The following is a 20604-nucleotide window of genomic DNA, read 5'->3' on the forward strand; positions in this document are numbered from 1 at the left end:
CACCCCCCACCACTCCAGTAACCCTCAGTTTGTTTCCTGAGATTAAGAGTCTCTTATGGTTTGTCTCCTTCTCTGGTTTCATCTTGTTTCATTTTTTTCCTCCCTTCCCCTGTGATCCTCTGTGTTGTTTCTCAAACTCCTCCTATCAGTGAGATCATATGATACTTGTCTTTCTCTGATTGACTTATTTCGCTTAGCATAATACTCTCTAGTTCCATCCACGTCGTTGTAAATGGCAAGATTGTGGGGTGTTTTTTTTTGATGGCTGCATAATATTCCATTGTATATATACACCACATCTTCTTTATCCATTCGTCTGTTGATGGACAGCTTGGCTCTTTCCATAGTTTGGCTATTGTGGACGTTGCTGCTATAAAACATTGGTGTGCACATACCCCTTCGGATCACTACATTTGTATCTTTGCGGTAAATACCCAGTAGTGCAATTGCTGGGTCATAGGGTAGCTCTATTTTCAACTTTTTGAGGAACCTCCATACTGTTTTCCAGAGTGGCTGCACCAGCTTGCATTCCCACCAAAGTGTAGGAGGGTTCCCCTTTCTCCTCATGAGAACTCCAGACTTCTGTTAGTTTCAACATAATTAGTTCTGCTTTGACTACCGTAATGCTGCTTAGAATGGCCAGTTTTACCATTTTGGGGAGGCTCTAAAGTTCAGATTCTTCCTGAGATGCTTTTGCTAATCTCTGGGTCCTGAAACCGGCAGCATCTCCTCCTTGCATTAAGGAAGCAGTGCTGTATGAGCCAGGAAGAAGCTGGTGCAGGGAGGGAACCTTGGCCTTGACCTCTGGAGAGCTGGGATCCAGACCTGATGCTGTTACTAACTCATCCTCTGCCTGGGGGACTTAACCTTCTTAGCTGCAGTTTTCTCTTGTTCAGAACACAGAGATCAAGTAGCTTACCTGATTGGGTTGTTTTGGAGATTTAAATAAGATTTTGCCTGGGAAATGCTTTATAATCAGCAAAGCATTGTGTGGATGTTTTTATTACTCTCAGAATATGTTACCTTATTACCTAACAACTACCTCGTATACTTGAATATAAAGTGAGCCCAAATATATGACAGTCTTCTATTTTATCAATGAGATGATTCCATAAAACCCTTTGAGGGGGCTAACTTAGATATATAAACCGTTAGGCATAGAGATAAAATTAAACACTGTGAGTGGTTTTTTGAAAATGCTATTATTTTGATTACACACACTTTAAATCATGAAATATATTAATATTGCTTTTCACCCACTAACATAATGAAATGATTTTATTTGGTATTTAAATGCATCTTTAACATAAATATCTTTGTTGTTACTAAAGCCATTTTGTGAGTCCGGTGGCAGTTTCTCAGAGCACATCTTCACTTCTATCTAAGTTGATTGAAATACAGATCTATTTAAATTTTGTATATGATGTTTTATATTATAAGGGGTTAGCAAAGGGCCAGATAACCACCTGTTTTATAAATAAAGTTTTGTTAGAACACAGGCATGCCCACTCGTTACAAATTGCCTGCGTGCTACAGTGGCAAAGTTGAGTTGTTGTGACAAAGACCGTATGGTCCTCCAAGCCAAAAATACTTAGTATCTGGCCCTTTACAGAATAAGTTTACTGACCCATACTATATATGATACTTTCACTGGAAATTTTATCCCAAATGCGAAGACCTCACATAACTGTGGGATCTTTAAAGTGTTTACAGTGTTATCCAATGTGCGCCATGTAAGCTGTTGAATTTCTTTGTCTTTCTCTTTTTTCGTGGGGGGAACCAGTTCATCAGATGATCTCTAAATATCCAAAACTATCATTGGTTGATGTCATTTTAAGCTAATCCATCTTCTGCAAACAGTGCTTTGTGTTTTTAAGGGAGTAGTTTCATAAGGACTCAAATACAAGGCAATTCACTGTTTTCTGAGCAGTTTTTAAATTTCATGATTCTGTCAGTGTTCTCATTGTATATACAACATTGAATGCACAAAGTCCCAAATGTCAGCAGTTTAAATTTCTATATTAGTGTGGGATTTCTACTGATCTTTCATTAGAAGTTAATTAGCTGGAGCTCTGGAGTTGGTGGGAAATTTCCTTTATGGTATATACGGTTTTGTACTGTTTAAAATTTACCCATGTGCGGCTATTTTTCAATTAAATAAAAAAAAACTGTGGGACAATATTAAAAAAGAAAAAAATTAATAGCAAAAGGCATCTTAGATTCTACTCTGACCTTGGAGCAATTAGTTTTATGATTAGCATTTGATGACTTGTACAGCAAGGAAAATGTAGGACAGGAAGAGATTAAGATTAGTAGACGGGATGGAAACCTTGATCAACTGTCAGGTTCCAGGAAATGTGATGGGCACAACATTTATTGTCCCTATTCTTGGCTTTTGAGAGGGAAATTTGGAAATATAAATCTTATTCCTGAGGTATATGTAGTAGAAAGATAAACTCCATATGCTTGTAGCATAATTAAGTAGTCATAAATATTTTTCTCTGTTGATATCCAACTATATCTTGAAGAAAATGAAAGAAAAGGAGTACTACCTGTGAATCTGGGATTTATATAAAGCTTTAACTGATTTCACTTAAGTTTAAGGGAGGCACTGCACTACGTGCTCATTTTCTTCCTTCCTTTTGTTCTGTTGAACAAAAAACTTCATGTTATTTCTAGCTTTTAAAAATGTGGTTAGATACTGTAAAATCAGCTGAGTTTTTGTATTCTTAAAGAGAAGTGGCACAGGAAATTGGAAGGTTATTCTTATTCTCTAAAATGATAGAAACAGCCAAATTGACCTCAGAAGATAGAAATCTAAGAGTGATCATTTACAAAAGAAATCACAAGCATAAGCCCAGAACTAAGCCAGAATGGCTGCCCCTCCTAAAATAAATACAAGTTCGGTAATACCTGGAACAAGAAGCTATCTTTAGCATCCCACTCTGGGTGTTGACGCATATGCTTCCCTGCCAATTTGTGTAATGCAGGATAGGTTTAACTCTCTTTTTTTTATGTGAAACCATTGTGGACATTTCTTACATTTGCCAAAGAGGCCTGGTCTTGTGAAACGAAGCATGATGGCTTTTGATAATTCTCTGGAGTAAAGGGATGGGAACAAATTGTGTGCTCAGTTGTTAGATGGGTATCAAGAGAGCTAGGGAAACTGAAGATAGATACCTGCTTATTGATCAGTAGGAGTAAAATATAGGAGCTTTATTGTTTGAAACAAAGTACCTCAGCAGCTTCCTTCCCTGGATTACAAATATGTGACTGTGTTACAGGAGAAAATGTCCACCTCAGTTCTGGTGATGGGCAGCCCAAAGATTCTGGGCCCCTTCCTCAAGTGGAAAAGAAGCTCAAATGTACAGTTGAAGGCTGTGACCGGACATTTGTGTGGCCAGCTCACTTCAAGTACCATCTCAAAACACATAGGTGAGCATATTTGAGGTTCCATACTTGGAGCTCAAGAATGTTGAGGCTTCTGGAGGAGCTTGTCCCCCATTGACACATTAAAGGAAAGCAGGGGCTCCAGTTCACTTGTGATTAAGATGTCTTTTGTTTTTTAATAGAAGGGTTTGCATTGTCTCATTTACCTCATTCTTCACAAATACTTAGTAAGACATTTGGCACCTAAGCGTCTTAGAACAAGAGTTCTGGAATCTCATTTTAAAATATAATTTCTTGGAAGACTTAAAAAAAATACATAAGCATGGGTGTCACTCATAAACCTGTGAAATCATTTTTCAAGAAGTAAGGTGTGGGGCACCTGGCTGGTGCAGTTGGTAGAGCATGCAACTCTTAATCTTGGGGTCGTGAGTTCAAGCCCCACATTGGGCGTAGAGATTACTTTAAAAAAAGGGGGTGGGGAGTAAGGCCTGGGGCATCTCTGGTTTTAATAAACTTCAGATGATTCTGGTATATCCAGGTTTGGGAATTATTGTCTGCTTTGAGAGGCAATAGGAGCTTTGATTTGTCCTTTCTAGCAAAGAGCATTTTCAGGTATTGTTGCTTATGTGATTTTTTTTCCCCCCCCAGAAATGACCGCTCTTTCATCTGTCCTGCAGAAGGTTGTGGGAAAAGCTTCTATGTGCTGCAGAGGCTGAAGGTGCACATGAGGACCCATAATGGGGAGAAGCCCTTTATGTGCCCCGAGTCTAGCTGTGGTAAGCAGTTCACTACAGCTGGAAATCTGAAGAACCACTTGCGCATCCATACAGGTGTGTGCAACCCCAACTTCCCTGTAGGCAATCTACCTCTGGGCTCGGGGTTTGCTCGCCTGTCCTCAGGAAAGGCTCTGACGTGGGAATAGAAATGAAGGTTTAGGCTTGTTGCTAAAACTCTGAAAATGGGATTTCTTTTCACATGCTTCATGGCACTTTTCAGTTAATTCAGTAACATTTATTGACCTTTCACCTGTGTGTGAGGAATGGACAGTGTTGATTTCTGCCTGTAGGAGCCTAAAGTGCAGGAAGGGATATAAGACCTTCTCTGATAACAATGATATGCTGAGATACGGACAAAATCAGTATTTCCAAATATCTTCGAATGTTACACGATTCTAATTTTGATCAATAATACCCATTGAATCACACAAACCATACAGAGCCTCTGCTAGCCCCTAAATGGGGTAAGGGGAAGGGGAAGGGGAAATACAAAAGCTAAGATGAATCCCTGACTTTGAGGAGTTTGCTTTTTTGGTGGAGCCTCACAGCATGAGAAGCAGAATGGGAAAGTGACTTGATCTGGGTCAAATAGTGTATTAATATCAAAGGAGCAAAATAAAGATACCCTGACTCTCATTCTAAGAGTGTAAGGTTAACTTTCCAAGCCACCTGGCCTAAAATGTGCTAAGTTTCTTGTCAGAGCTTAATCACTGAACCGAGACCAGTCTTAGGATGTGTAACTGTTCTTTCCCACTTTCTTGCCACTTTCTTTGTCTCTTCTTTCTTCTTGCATTGCTAAAATGACAGCAGGTACAATTAAAGGGCATTCAAAAGTGAAACCCAAGCTGAAGCCATATTTGCTCTAGGTACGTCCCTGTGATTCCTGCTAGATTGACCTTACCACCGGGTATGTTTTAGGGCAGAATAGCTCTGTTCTCAGCTTTTTCCTGAGAGACTAAACTATACTCTCTCCAAGAAGCACTTTGAATAAAAGAACAAGAAAAACATCTAGCAGACTAGATAAGGGAAGAAGTAGAGTTCACCATGCCTTATGGTTGAATTCATTAGCCTCTTCATCCTCGTGTTGCTCGTCCCCTTTGTAGATTGGATAAAACTGAACATCTTAAAATGCTTTCTTTTACTGTGGAGTATGACCTTATTTTCTCTCCTCATTCTAGCTCCTGCTAGCTCTCCCTTGTGAATCTCCTAATTGCTCACCATTTCCAGAACTTGTCGTTTCTCCCGTTTCACTCAGTGTGTCTCTTGCCACAGTGCCGGGGCGCAGTGTAATCATTTATCCCTGGATGCCTCACAGATCCCAGTCGCCAGAATTCATATAATAATAAAAGTTAGCATTTATTGAGGCAATTTAGTATGTGTCAAGTACATGTACATTGTCTCTTTTAGTCCTCAACGATACTTACGAATTAGATACTGTATTTATTGGTGAAGAAATAGGGGATTAGAGAGTTAAACAACTTGCCCAATATTACACAGCTAGGAAATGGCACAGTTGGGATTTGAATTCCGGTCAGACCCAAAAGCTCTTCCAAGGATTTTGTTTTCAAATGCTGACAGCTCAGTTTATCTTAAATGTCAAAAGTGACCGCAGATCTTTATTAGTAGTGACAACAGTAATTAAAGCTCCTGATTTCGGTGGCTTACCATGAGGGCTGACTATGTGCCAGCCACTATGCTGAATATATTTAACTTGTGTCTCAGTTCTCACAATAACCTTTTGAGATTGTATTATGTTAATTTAATTTAAATTTTTTTTAAGATTTATTTATTTTAGAGAGAGCACACTTGAGCGTTGGGGAGGGGCAGAGGGAGAGAAGCAGACTCCCTGCTGAGCAGCATGGGGTGGGGGTGGGGGGCCCTTGATCCCACCACTCTGAAATAATGGTTTGAGCCAACATCAAGAGTCGGATGCCCAACCCACTGAGCCACCCAGGCACCCCGGAATTCCTCCCTTTTCTAAATATTTATAGCACTTTTTTGTACAGGAATTTATATTAAAGTTATTTATGAATACATGTATCTCTCACACTAGTCTGTGACCCTCAGATAGGAACTGCCATCTCTGATTTTTTTTTCACTTTTTATTTTGAAATTATTAGAGTCTCATGAGAAGTTGCGAAAATAGCACAAGAGTTATGATATGTGCCTTACCCAGCTTCCCCAAAAGTGACATCCTCTGTAGCCACAGTACGATAGCAAAACCAGAAGGTTAATAGTACTGTCAGTTAGTCTGCAGGCCTTATTTAGTTTTTAGCCCGCATCTTTGATTTAAAATAACATGTAATATTGTAGGGCGCCTGGGTGGCTCAGCTGGTTAAGCGACTGCCTTCGGCTCGGGTCATGATCCCGGGGTCCTGGGATCGAGTCCAGCATTGGGCTTCCCTTGCTCTGCGGGGAGCCTGCTTCTCCCTCTCCCTCTGCTTGCCACTCTCCCTGCTTGTGCTCTTTCTCTGTCAAATAAATAAAATCTTAAAAAAAAAAAACAACAGGGGCGCCTGGGTGGCTCAGTCGTTGAGCATCTGCCTTCGGCTCAGGTCCTGATCCCAGGGTCCTGGGATCGAGCCCCGCATCGGGCTCCCTGCTCGGCGGGAAGCCTGCTTCTCCCTCTCCCGCTCCCCCTGCTTGTGTTCCTACTCTCACTATCTCTCTCTCTCTCTGTTGAATAAATAAATAAAATCTTAAAAAAAAAATTAAAATTAAAAAAAACACAACAATGTAATATTGTAGACAATAAAAATTACAGAGAAGCACAAAGAAAGGAAATCATCCATAATAGCACTATTCAGGATGTAAGTACTTTTAGCATATTGTTACAGATTTTTTTTGTACCTCTGACTGAATATCTGTTTTCATTTGTTTGCTTTAGACAGTGGGACTATGTAAAACCTATTTTATAACCTTTAAAAATCTGTACTTTTTAGTGGATTTAGAAACTGAATCATAAAAAGAATGGTATAAAGTAAAAAATCCTGACAGCATATGCGATGTTAATCTTGATATCCTCAAAAGGGATGGGATCACTGAAGAAGGTGGGTCAGTGTAGCTGGGGGTCAGCCCTTGAGCCAGCAAGGAGAAGGAAGTATGATGCTCAGAGGTAGCCACTCTAAAGAAGAGGGTAGGGCTGTCTGGTGGGCTGTTGGCTAGGAGACCATTGAGAGGTGACACTTATTGGATAGATAGCCCCACTGAAACTACATAGCCCGAATTCAAGAAATCTGAGCAAGTCATTGGAAACTGGATAGGTTAATGGAAAAAGAGAGTAATAGATAGTTCATCAGAAGACTGACTCTTTATGTCATTTTCTGTCTCTAGGAGAGAAGCCTTTCCTTTGTGAAGCCCAAGGATGTGGCCGTTCCTTTGCTGAGTATTCTAGCCTGCGAAAACACTTGGTGGTTCACTCAGGTACTAGAACCCATGCCTTTCATAGATTTCAGGGAAGGTAGAGAACCAAAAGGGTAAAAGGGTGGTGGTGGTGGGGAAATGGTATAAATAAATCTAGAAAGAAACAAACTGTTCAATATAAAGTTTACTTCTCATGACAGAATCAGAAATCAAGGCTCTTGATAATTGGATTAAAAGGGTTGTATAATCAAGGGGGGAAAACCTAATTGCTTTATTCTCAGCTGAGCCATTGATTGAATTGCTTTCTAATCCAGAGCTTTTCTGAGGAGATCAGAAAATTTATTTGGCACTGTGTTGGGTGCTTAATAAGTTACATCAGATATGGGCCATGGGGGTTATTCAAAGCAGAGATTGCCAAGGCAGAAGTGAACTCAAGAGTGGAGAGGGATTCTAGAATGGAATCAAGTAATTGTTCAAATGGTTAGCCATGGGAAGTATAGGGAAGCCAGAACAGGAGGAGTGGAGAGAAGGAACTGGAAGTTATTTGTGATGAGGACAGCAAAGCAGTTCAGTGGGAGCGAGGGAGTTGGAGAGGTGTAAGCAATCAGGGATATGAATTTCAGAGTTGAGCTCTTACTTGATGACAAGTTCTAAGCAGAAGGTGACAAACTGTTAACCTGTGGGTTAGATGTGGACTTCCAGGTATGTTTTGCTTGGCTTGTAGAGTGTTTTTATTTTATCTTACTTAATTTTATTATATAAAATTATGTCAAACATACATAAGAGTAGAGAAAACAAAGACATTTTCTTACATAACAACAATACTGTTATCATACCTTTCAGAATTAACAATTCTTTAGTTTTATCTCATACCCAGTGCATGTTTATTTTTTTTGCAGTTGTCTCAAAAATGTCTTTTACAATGGGTTTGTTTAAATCAGGATCCAATAAGGTTTAATTATTGTACTTAGTTTAATTATTATACTTAGTAAGCCTTCTTTAATCTAAATCTGCCTATAGCGACTTTTTTTTTTCATGCCATAGACTTATTGCACTACAGTTAGTTGGGTTTTATGGAATGTCCCACATTCTGGATTTGTTGGTTTGCTTCCTTTTATGTTATTTAACTTGTTCCCTTAGATTTCCTATAAATGGAAGTAAGCCCTAAAAGCTTCAAAGGTTCAAAGATTTGGCAAGGATGTGTTATAAATGGTTGTATGTGTTTCATTTTGTATCATCATATCAGGAGGCACGCAGTGCTTGGTTGTCAGAATTTATCAGTGGGTTCAGGTGGTAACACCCTGATCTTCACATTGTAAAGTTCCCTAGCACCTTTTGCCATATGGTTTCATGAGTGATGCCTGAATTGGTTATTTCATTAGGATTGTAAAATGGTGGTTTTCTAATTCTATCATTCTGTTCACATCAGTTGGAATTCTTCTGTGTATAATAAGTGTCTTCTCTATCCAGTAGGGCTATTTGGTAATTTGCACAGGAAAGGCAGGAAAAACGTGTGTTCCTTTTCATTTCTTTTAATTATGAATTTTCAAAATAAGAAATTGGTGCTCTTGTTTCTTCTAGTAAATTCATGGGTTTCTATGTAGTCACTGTGTATCAATCCACTGTAGTTCTCTTTGAACAGCTTTTTTGATGTATAATGCATATACCTTAAAGTTCATCCATTGTAAGCATACAAATCAGTGATAGAAAATATACAGAATTGTACAGTCATCAGCACAATCCAGTTTTAGAACAATTCTGTCATACCAGAAAGTTCTTTTGTGCCCCCTGGTTGTCAGTTCCTGCTCCCACGCCCAGATCCAGGCAGTTACTGGTCAGCTTTCTGTCTCTATAGATTTTCCTTTTCTGGAAATTTTCTGGCCATTTCACTTACTTTGGCTACCTACTAATCTCCTATAGGCATGTGTTTCTGACCCCAGCTCCAAGTGTCATTGTCTGAGTAGGTGGAAGAGTGACTGAGAGCTTTGGACTTGAGGACACAGAGGATAGTTCAGATCACAGTGTAGAAGAACCACCGGTGTAAACGCTGACGGCTGTGAGAGTAGTGGCAGGAAGTGGGATAAGGGGGTATTCTGAACCCAGGGTTGGAATCCTTGAGGATGGTACATGTTCTGGAGCTCCATGGCATACTGTATCTGGAAAGGGAAGGAAATATTCTGTGTGGCTGCCATGATCTGATATCAAAGAGGTTGTGAAGGCAGCAGTACAGTGGGTACTGTAAGGATAGGAGCTGGGAGCAATGAGCATGCTAAGCCCTGCTGCTGAACTCTTCCTGCCTTCCCTGGTGTATGAAGGTTTTGAGGCTGGGGACCTCCAAGGCTGGGTGGAGAATGGGAGAAGGAAAAGCCTCTTCTGTTTAGTTTAACATTCTCTGAACTTCTCTGTCCAGGTCTTGAGTCCATTCTCTTGATGTCAGAAATGTACCCTATTTTTTTTTGGCTACCCTGTCTTAACCTGCTCTCTGTTTCAGGAGAGAAGCCTCATCAGTGTCAGGTCTGTGGGAAGACCTTCTCTCAGAGTGGGAGTAGGAATGTGCACATGAGAAAGCATCATTTGCAGCTGGGAGCAGCTGGGAGTCAAGAGCAGGAGCAAACTGGTGAGGAGAGAAGGTGGAGTGGAGGGCTGTATCTTCTGGGTTCAAAAAGCCAAATAACTGGCCTATCTGGTTATCTGGAAATTTTCAGATTCTGTGTTAGGGAGAGAGACCTAGTCTCATTTGATGGACTAGTGGTTTCCAAATATAGCTCTACAGTAAAATCTGTAAGCTTTTAAAATGTATATATTTGTATTGCCTGTTCACCCCTGCCCCCCAAATAAAACAAAACAGTTCAAACTGATAACTGAAATTATTTGGGAGTAAGATCCCAGAATCTGTAGTTTTGGTTTCTTTAGTAAGTTTAATGGTAACTAGTGCTGATCCATGAACCAGCATATGAGTATTACTGTAATAAAGTCTTCTGTAAGACGAGGGTTTAAACATTTTTTACATATCATTCATGATTCCCTTTTTACCCTAACTTAAATTTGATAACTCGTTTTTATTATTTTTTTTCCATGTCTTTAATCAATTATTTCATTCCATATACTCCTTTCCAAGGATGCATCCATCCCATTTCATATATTAATTCTCCACATGCTGATCGCAGGCAAGGATATTTATCTATGAGGCTCCACCCTTCCCTTCTAGGTTTATTCTTGCTCCCCAAAAGTAGATAGCATCCAAGATACAGGTTAACTTCCAGTTCTGAAAGGAAAGGCCAGCTTCCTGTGAAGGAAAATGGGGCCCAGGCACAGCCTGGCCTGCAGCGTGTCTCTCACATCCTGTTCTCTGTGCAGCTGAGCCACTAATGGGCAGTAGTTTGCTTGAAGAGGCTTCAGTAACCAGTAAAAACCTGGTGCCTATGAATTCCCAGCCCAGCCTTGGTGGAGAGTCCTTGAACCTACCAAATACCAATTCTATCCTAGGAGTTGATGATGGTAAGACTTTCAACTCTCCTTTATTTGGGGGAAAATGGGCTGCAACTAGGGACTAAGGAATGGGGTTGTCTCCAAAATGAAGGTTTTAATTAATTTCATTTCTCGTGAGTGGCTGTGGTATGATTGCGTAGCATTTGTGTTCTTTGTCTCTGGGATGGATAAGTGAATCTGTTAAAAAAATATATTTTTTTTGTTGAACAGATGATGTAACGAAAGAATAAAGAGAAAAAAATTTAAGAAGAAAATTATCCACAATCTTAGCATCCTAGCCCAACTATTTCTATCTTTCCTATTGCAGTTATGGAAGAACTTAACTTTTAAAACATTTAAACAGAACATAACCAGGTTTTACAGAGGAGATATAAAGCAATTTCTCCATACCTTCAAAAGCCATATCTTCTGGAGAAAAGAAAGGGCTCTCTAGGAAACAGTTGCTCCTCTCTGGTATAGAAATTTCACCCAAGTTACACAGGCCAGGCCCTCTTCTCTGAAAAACTTAACAGGTGAGGTCAGCATGCATTTATTCAGTGCCTACTGTGTGCCTGGCACCATGTGAAAGATAAAAGTAGAAACCAGGGACCTTAAAATCTAGTTGAGAAGTCAAAACTTACATATGGGAAACAACATTGAGTGAATAGAAGATAGTATGTAAGTAAAGGCTAAATTACACAGTACAGTCTGGAAGAGCAGTATCTATTGAAAGCTCCGTAGAAGAAACTTTGATTTATTAGAGGCCTAAGTAGTTTATGTATAAACTATTTCAGAAGATTTTTACAGTGATCCCACTAATGAAGTCCGAGATCCTGTGTTTTAGTTACTTGTATCCCACTCAGTCAGTTTTGTGTATAAGTGACCATGTTTGTGTAAACTTCTGTGCGGAGTCTACACGGCCCAGCATGCTTCCACAACAAGCCTCCTCGGTTTTGTAATATGATACTAGTGCATAGTTGAAGCGTGGGACACAGAAATTGCATGGAACTACTTTGCCATTCTTAAGGGAGAAAGTCTCAAGGGAGGAAGGGACACTGAATAGGAATTTTGAAGCCAGATTTAAGTTCTTAACTTCTGCGTAGTATGCTGTATATCATTGGTGGCTGCTTTAAGGGTAGGCTCTGGTCCCGGGATCCGCCTGCCTCAGCAGCTTTTGCCCTGTTTCATGCATGGCTAATCCAGCTAACAGTGCTAAAGCCATACTACTCAAAACTGGTATATTGAAAAATGGTCAACTCTTATATATTATTTCTTCCCATCCCCCTTTTGTAATACTCTCCAAATTCACTGGTAATGATGATTATTATCAGACAGGAATTAATTTGGAAGAAATACAGGAATATGGATTTTTCAGGATGGGAGAGGCTTGATAATGCAGGTGGGTATATCTGTAGATTCATTTTTCGTTGAAACATTCTCTGCTGTTTCAGAGGTGCTTGCTGAAGGATCCCCACGTCCCCTGTCTTCAGTGCCTGATGTGACACATCACTTGGTGACCATGCAGTCAGGGAGGCAGTCATATGAGGTTTCTGTCTTAACTGCCGTAAATCCACAGGAGGTAAATCTGTCTCTTGCCTTTACTTTGTTTCTGTGGAGACTAATGTGGACAGTGGCTGGGAATCTAGTTTAGATGATCTGAAAATTACTCCAATTTCCCTTTCCTGGAAACTTTGTCTAGAGTATCTTCCTTTAAGCCAAGCATGAGTCCAGCTTAACTTAAGCTTGATTGTTAGGGTCTCCTGGATTGGGAGATTGGTCACTCACGACTGGGTCTCTCAGCTTTAATTTCCTTTATATACATACCTTACTGAATGATATCTGCTCCTACTGTTCTCTGCCTAGGACATGAGGATGCTGCTTTTATTTTATAAAGAAAATATCCTGGACAGAGTGGTCCTTGAGCAAAAAAGATAGTGACAAAATCATGGAAAATAATCATTGTTCATTTTATTAGGGTCATATGTCTGGGAGATACCAGGCTGAACCAACTGGACCTTTAGGGACGTGTTCACTCGCTTATGGAATGAGAACCATCATCTAAATCGGGGAGAGGTTTTAGGTTGCTTCTAAGCATTCCGAACTCTACGATCTTAGCTCTAACCCAGAAAACAGAATGAAAACCAGTCAGGCTTCTAGAATCTTAGGGTATAGTAGATGACTTCATCATGAGCTCATTTCATATGCATAAACTTTTGCCAAAACCCATGTATCTTGGATGCCTTCATATTATAATAACTCTTACAGTGCTCTCCCGTCTTTTCCCCTGACCTTTTCATTATAACCTGATACCACAAAATCAGCTGTTCCAGTATTCAGATGATTGCATCCTATATTAAATATTCTGGATTATTCTGTAAGATTCCTGGGGATGCCCAAGATCACGGGGCTCTGGACATGCATGTTAATGATTCTGCCAGAACCTTTCCTTGTATTCATCATTGTGACCCATTGTCTGAGTCTTGCTTATATTATATTCAAAGTTTTTTTGCTATTGATTCTGTTGGTTCTTTGCTAAGCCACCTTCTCCTGGCTACTGTTTTGGAACATATCTCACCTATGAAGACTTCCTTTATTATTTCCCCTCTTCATTTATGTATTTTAAAATTTTTATTATGAGAGTTTTCAAAGAGTATAGTGAGAAAAAGTATAGTATAATGAACTCATGTACCTATCCCCCCAACTTCAACAGTTAACTTTCTACTATTCTCTCTTCCCACCTACTTCTTACTGTTGCTGTTCTGTTTGTGCTGGAGTATTTAAAAGCACATCACAGACATACCATTTTATTTGTAGATATTTCAGCACATACCTCTGACAGATAAGTATATTTTCATAACTATAATGTCTTCATCATACCCAACAGAATTAGCAGTCATTTATTGATATCCTCGAATACTTAGTCTGTGTTCCTTTTTATTTTTTCTCAAAATGTCTTTTAATGGTTGGTTGGTTTAAATTAGGATTCAAACAAGGCCCATTCACTGCATTTGGTTAATAATTCTCTTTATCTCTAATAGTCTTCCCCACCCTCCACTCCCTACCCCGTTTTTTCAGAATGACTTAACTATTTAATAAGAATTTCCCACCTTCTAGTTTTGGCTGATTGACTCCTTTTGTTTAATATATTTCTCTATCTACAGATTTCCTAAAAACTGGTAGTTAGGAGCTTAGATTCATGTTCTTTCTGCTTCTATGAACTGTGATTCTTCTATAAAAGAAATATTTCTCTCATCAACTATTGGATTGCTCTAAAATAGTTCAGAAAAATCATCTCCTTTTTTATCTAGTGGAAATTATTATCCTGACAAACCAATCCACAACACTCAGGCTTTTCCTTTTTTATATTTGAAACCTTGGAGCTTTTCTCTCCTGTACTGCTAAATACCTTTTTTTTATTGAAGCGTTTCAGGTTTTCTCAAACAAATGCCAGATGTATAAAAATGTAGTCAACAGATACTTCATACCTAATGAAGTGCAAGGCCCTCTGTTGGGTACTAAACAACAGTAAACAAAGTCTCTGCCTCAAAGAGCTTAGTCAGACTTCGGACCTCTGCCTTTTATAACTGTGCAAAATGGTGCCCCTGGAATTGTGCTGTACAGAGAGAATGGGAAGGGTGGCAGATCAATAAATGGGGCAAATTTTTTTTTTTTTTTTAAAGATTTTATTTATTTATTTGAGAGAGAGAGAATGAGAGACAGAGAGCATGAGAGGGAGGAGGGTCAGAGGGAGAAGCAGACTCCCTGCCGAGCAGGGAGCCCGATGCGGGACTCGATCCCGGGACTCCAGGATCATGACCTGAGCCGAAGGCAGTCGCTTAACCAACTGAGCCACCCAGGCGCCCCGGGGCAATTTTTTATATAGTGTAGTAAGTACTAGGTAGGGGGAAGTCGGGGAGTAAGTTTTAGAGTTTAAGTTGAGACCTGAGGGATGAATAGCAGTGATCTTAATGGATAAGTGGGAGGGATTGGAAGAAAATAACAGGCAGCAATGAGTACAAGGGCAGAGGTGAGGGAGCAGGGCACAACTATGGAACCACAGAGGGTTGAGTAAGATGGAATGTGGAATGGAAAGTGAGAGCAGGAAGGATAAGCTGGTTTCTCTCTTGAAGGGCCTTCACTTCAAGGACATGATTTTATCCTGGGGACAGTGGAGAGCCACTGCATGGTATTAAGCCAGGTATGACATGGTCAGATTTGTGTGTGCAAAAAGACCAGTAATAGCACATTTGTTCCCCTCGGACCTAGGCACATGGGTGTTGGATTCAGGGTGTCCTTGTCTGGGTGATGCTTACTCACAGCCTCAGACAGACACAATACCACAGACCACCTATAAGAAACAAAAGAAAACTCGGCCTTCACCCCAGGAGGACACTAAGGGCGTACAGGCCCTAAGCACCCAATTTCATGATGGAAGCCCTAGACACTTCATAGAAAAATACTAACAACACAAAGGGGAAAGTGCTCCCCTTAGTGTAGCTGAAAATCCTAGACGATTACTTTTCCCCTCATGGGTCGTCACATATTTACAAACATACCTTCTGTCTGAACCTCACTTCTGTGTTTCTTTCACTGTTACCTCTATTATTTTCCTCTTATCACAGGTATTCCCACTGCTCATCCCTCCTTTTCCTTATCACGGCAGGCTTACCACATCCTCTGATACTGTCATTTTTTAAAACCTACAAGCCCCTCAAGGCTCCAGGTTTAGTCCTCTTCCTCATCTAAGCTCCTGGTACTAACTGACTTTCCTCCAGTGACTGAGGAATGTTGATTCCTTAGGGATTTGCAGATAGAAGAAGGCTATTTGCAATCCTTTTTTTCTTTTTTATAATTTTTTAAACAAGATTTTATTTATTTTAGAGGGAGTCAGAGAGCAGGTGGAGGGGCAAAGTGAGAGAGGGTCTTAAGCAGACTCTTAACTGAGCTCGGAGACCAATGAGGGGCTTGATCTCACAACCCTGAGATCATGACCTCAGCCAAAACCAAGAGTAGGACGCTTAAGCGACTGTGCCACCCAGATGTCCCGGCTATTTGCAATTCGTAAACCAACACATGTCCATTTCAAATTCTGGTTTTGGAGATAATCACACATTGTAGATCAGACCTGTAACCTCTAAGAATTTACTGATGCACTTGCACTTGGACTTCTGTAAATACGCTCTAAAAATAAGCTTATCAAGAATATCAGAGGGGTGCCTGGGTGGCTCCGTCGTTAAGCATCTGCCTTCGGCTCAGGTCATGATCTCAGGGTCCTGGGATCGAGCCCCACATCGGGCTCCCTGCTCAGCGGGAGGAATCCAGCTCAGCTCCCTCTCCCTCTGCTGTTCCCCCTGCTTGTGTTCTCTCTGTGTCTGTCTGTCTCTGTCAAATAAATAAAATCTCAAAAAAAAAAGTAACATCAGAGAATAACCAAAGCAAGTATCAGAAATTATCATGGGAGGGGCACCTCGCTGGCTTAGGTCGGTAGAGTATGGGACTCTTGATCTCAGGGTGGTGAGTTTGAGCCCCATGTTGGGTTGTGGAGATTACTTAAAAAATAAACAACGATGTGGATGGAACTGGAGAGTGTTATGCTGAGCGAAATAAGTCAATCAGAGAAAGACATGTATCATATGACCTCACTGATATGAGGAATTCTTAATCTCAGGAAACAAACTGAGGGTTGCTGGAGTGGTGGAGGGTGGGAGGGATGGGGTGGCTGGGTGATAGACATCGGGGAGGGTATGTGCTATGGTGAGTGCTGTGAATTGTGTAAGACTGTTGAATCACAGATCTGTACCTCTGAAACAAACAATATATGTTAAAAAAAAAAAGAAGATAGCAGGAGGGGAAGAATGAAGGGGAAATCAGAGGGAGAGATGAACCATGAGAGACAATGGACTCTGAAAAACAAACTGAGGGTTCTAGAGGGGAGGGGGTTGGGAGGATAGCCTGGTGATGGGTATTGAGGAGGGCACGTTCTGCATGGAGCACTGGGTGTTATACGCAAACAGTGAATCATGGAACACTACATCAAAAAAAATTTTTAAAAATTAAATGAATGACTCATACTTTAAAAAAAGACTATCCTCTTAAAAAAAAAAAAAGGAAATCTATCAAAACTACATCTTTTTTTTTTTTTTTTAAGATTTTATTTATTTATTTATTTGCCGGGGGGGGGGGAGAGTACAAGCAGGGGGAGTGGCAGGCAGAGAGAGAAGCAGGCTCCCTGCTAAGCAAGGAGCCCAATGCGGGACTCAATCCCAGGACCCTGAGATCATGACCTGAGCCGAAGGCAGACACTTAAACAACTGAGCCACCCAGGCGCCCTATCAAAACTACATCTTATTCCGATGGTTCAGACTGGACAATTTTTATTTTCCCCTCAGTGTTACCCAGTCTCCTGCAAATCAGAGGACTCATTGTGCTGGCCTACCTGGAACCCCAGGGCTTTCGGACCTCTGCTGACTAGAAGGCATCCCAAGTGGGGTTCTGTAGTCACATTGAGCTCACATTCTTGAACTCAGGAGGCAATGTAAATGATTGCCAGCTAGCCTTGAATATATCAGAATTTATCCCAAAAAGGAGGAAAACAAATTACAAATTCTTTAAGATTTCTCATAAAGTGCCATTGCTAAATTTGAGTGCAAACATCTGGATCTTGACCTAGATTAAAAAGACACCATTCTTACATCCCCACCACATAGCATCAAATGAAATTTGTGGTTTCTTTAAATTTTTAAATTTAAATTGTGTTTAAATTTCTTCATATTCCATCTTATTCTACTGTATAAAGTACTTTCATCCAAATTGAGATCACCAAGTAAATCTATCTTCAGCCCAAGAATTTATCTGGTTGTATTTTACTAAGCCAAATTTTTATTCTGAATTTCACTGTTATTCCCATCTCATTCTCATAATAAAACGGAACCCAAGTTCGTCAATTATTGTACAGAACTGCCTTTCAACAGAAAGCCTTGAGTGTAGAGTAGAAAGTCTGTTTTCGCTGCCACCCTCTTGAAGTCTCAGGCTTGTCTCCATCCTAGGAGAGGTATCCTTCTAAGCCCTGGGAATTGCTGGGTTCCTTTTTCTCTTTTTTTTAATATATTTTTTTTTATTTATTTGACAGAGAGAGACACAGCGAGAGAGGGAAGACAAGCAGGGGGAGTGGGGGAGGGAGAAGCAGGCTTCCCGCCGAGCAGGGAGCCCGATGCGGGGCTCGATCCCAGGACCCTGGGATCATGACCTGAGCTGAAGGCAGACGCTTAACGACTGAGCCACCCAGGCGCCCCAAATTGCTGGATTCCTTATGGGTGGTTTCTAGCTCTCATATAGAACTCATTGGGAATAGCTTCCCATTCCTCTTACGTCTCCTTGAGCGTTCTGCCTGTACTTTGGACTAACACTGACTGACGTAAGATTTTTGGTTCTACCATTTCTGATGTATCTGTAAGTTATGGTTGCCTCCATCACTGACTAGTGAGTACGTGACTACACAAACAATAGTTTGGCTTATGGACTCAGGATCTTTTATTGCCATAGTGAACATGCCAGCATTGTGAATTGGCCAAAATGCTATCCCAAGGCCAGGATATGAAAGAGATCTATCAGTCTACACCTTCTCTTGCTTTGGAGCTAGGTATCCTTGACTCACCTCGGCTGTGCATTCCCCACTCCCACTCCCTTTTCCTTAGTACAAATTATTTTTCCTGTTATTCATTGGTAGCCTTTATTCCAGATTTGGTTTTCATCTTTTACAGTTATTAAACCAAGGAGAATTAACTGAAAGCCGGACATGAGCATGGGCACTGACTCCTGGAAGAGCAGCTCTGTCTGATCCCAGAGTGCACGTAGTGGGAACAGGATGCTTCTGGCTCATGGTCTGCCAGAACCAAAATGAATCTGTGAAGGACAGGACCCCGCGTCTGCCTCTGTTCATCTTTCCTGACATAGAAGATGAATGTGGGAGAGCTTCTCTTCAAACCACATCTGATCCAGACAAGGAAGAAAGCAGTGAATGTGGGCTGGGTAACTGTACCTACCTCTCTTCCCACTACAAAATTTTGGGAAGGACTTCTCCCAAAAGGGAATTGGATTATGTGTTGGCTGAAATTTCTTCAGTATGACTGTTGAGATGGGATTTTCCTCTGAAGAATTTTCATCCCTGACTCAGCTGTCTTTTCACATGGATGAACTAAGTCCTGCCACCAACCATAAAACTTCACCAAGAAGTTGAGCTTTCAAGATGCCTTGTTGCTTTGGAGAAGGGAGTGATGCCAGTTCTGTTGTAGCATTCTCCCTTTAGCAACCTGAGTAAGAGACTCTGCCGCTGGGTTGCAAAAAAATAAATTACTTGAATCCCTACTTGGCCCGGGCTGAGGTACTATCTTGTCATATCCACTTCTACTTGGTCAGTTTGCTTTCTTTGTTTATGGAATATACAGTAGCATGTTAAAAGGTTTTTTGTTTTTTTAAAGTTAAATATCACATGATTCAGAGCTTCAGTTGTTTTCCCTTTAAATAAACAAGACAGCCCAGTCAGTTCTTTGGTTCCTTGTTTTGGACAAAACCTGTTTACTTAGAGAGGAGATCAAGAAAATAGTTCAGGCTTTCCCTTTAAGAGAGGGCACTGATTTACCCTTTGGATTCCATGCAGGTAAAACTGAGCCCAGGAGTCTTGGGGAACAGGACATGAATATCTTCATCTCTAACTAGCAAACCTAGATAGTAGTTATCATAGTACCGCTCTGTTGTCACCAGAAGGGACCATGTCTGAGTCTGGAAAATGGCAATAATAACATACTTTTGAATTTTTCCAGAGAGTTAAAAAAAACAAAAACATGAGAAATGTGCTTCTGTTAAGAGTAGGCACTCTTGCTATCATCCTGTCTCTACAGCTGTTAGAGAGTATCTGATTAATCACTGGTGAGAAGAAGAGTGTTCCAGAGATCACTTACTAGTAGAAAATCATGGCTGTCAGAATTTTCATTTTATTTAAAATGAACCTCATGCTGACACATACATACCATGCACACAGTGGCATATTCTAAACAGATAACAGGAAAGAATTAACTGCTGTAATAAATAAATATAGTTCTTAATTTGTTAATGACATGCATAATCATCCTTTGCTATGTAGATTGAGTTCATGTCAATTTCTTGTATTCTTAATTTGCCAGTTTTTATTTCCTGTAGCCTTACTTTTATACTGTAGCATGGTTCTTAATTGGCAACATTTTTGCCTGCCCCCTGCCCCACATGTGGCAATATCTAGAGGCATTTTTGTTCGTCACAACTGGGGAGAGGGAGTTACTGGCATCTAGCGAGTAGAAGCCAGGGATGCTGCTACACATCCTACAATGTACAGGACAGCCCCCTCTCCCAACACCCAACACAGACTCATCCGGCTTAAAATGTCGATAGTACTGAGGTTGGGAGACCCTGTACTAGAAGCTGCAAGCTTGTCATCCTGCAGGTGTTCTGTTACTCCCACACGGTATTTTTTTTTTTTTTTAATTTTTTTTTGATGTAGTGTTCCATGATTCACTGTTTGCGTATAACACCCAGTGCTCCATTCAATACGTGCCCTCTTTAATACCCATCACCA

At 40.5% G+C, this 20604-nt stretch overlaps 1 protein-coding gene across 4 annotated transcripts in view; it reads left to right on the plus strand.

The window, feature by feature from the left end:
• ZNF410 (zinc finger protein 410) overlaps window positions 1–20551 on the plus strand; it is a 41489-nt gene extending 20938 nt beyond the window's left edge. For 2 of the 4 annotated variants that reach the window (XM_032405536.1, XM_032405538.1), the window contains 7 exons: window positions 3285–3435; window positions 4039–4220; window positions 7500–7589; window positions 10021–10146; window positions 10887–11027; window positions 12449–12576; window positions 18758–20551. In XM_032405536.1, coding sequence (XP_032261427.1) covers window positions 3285–3435; window positions 4039–4220; window positions 7500–7589; window positions 10021–10146; window positions 10887–11027; window positions 12449–12576; window positions 18758–18796 — 857 coding nt within the window. In that variant the 3' untranslated portion in view covers window positions 18797–20551. The other 2 variants (XR_004299577.1, XM_032405539.1) reach the window with 2 other exon arrangements.
• The last annotated feature ends 53 nt before the right edge of the window (window positions 20552–20604 follow it).

This window comes from Phoca vitulina, unplaced genomic scaffold (assembly GCF_004348235.1).
Source record: "Phoca vitulina isolate PV1807 unplaced genomic scaffold, GSC_HSeal_1.0 scaffold7, whole genome shotgun sequence".
Lineage (NCBI taxonomy): Eukaryota > Metazoa > Chordata > Mammalia > Carnivora > Phocidae > Phoca > Phoca vitulina.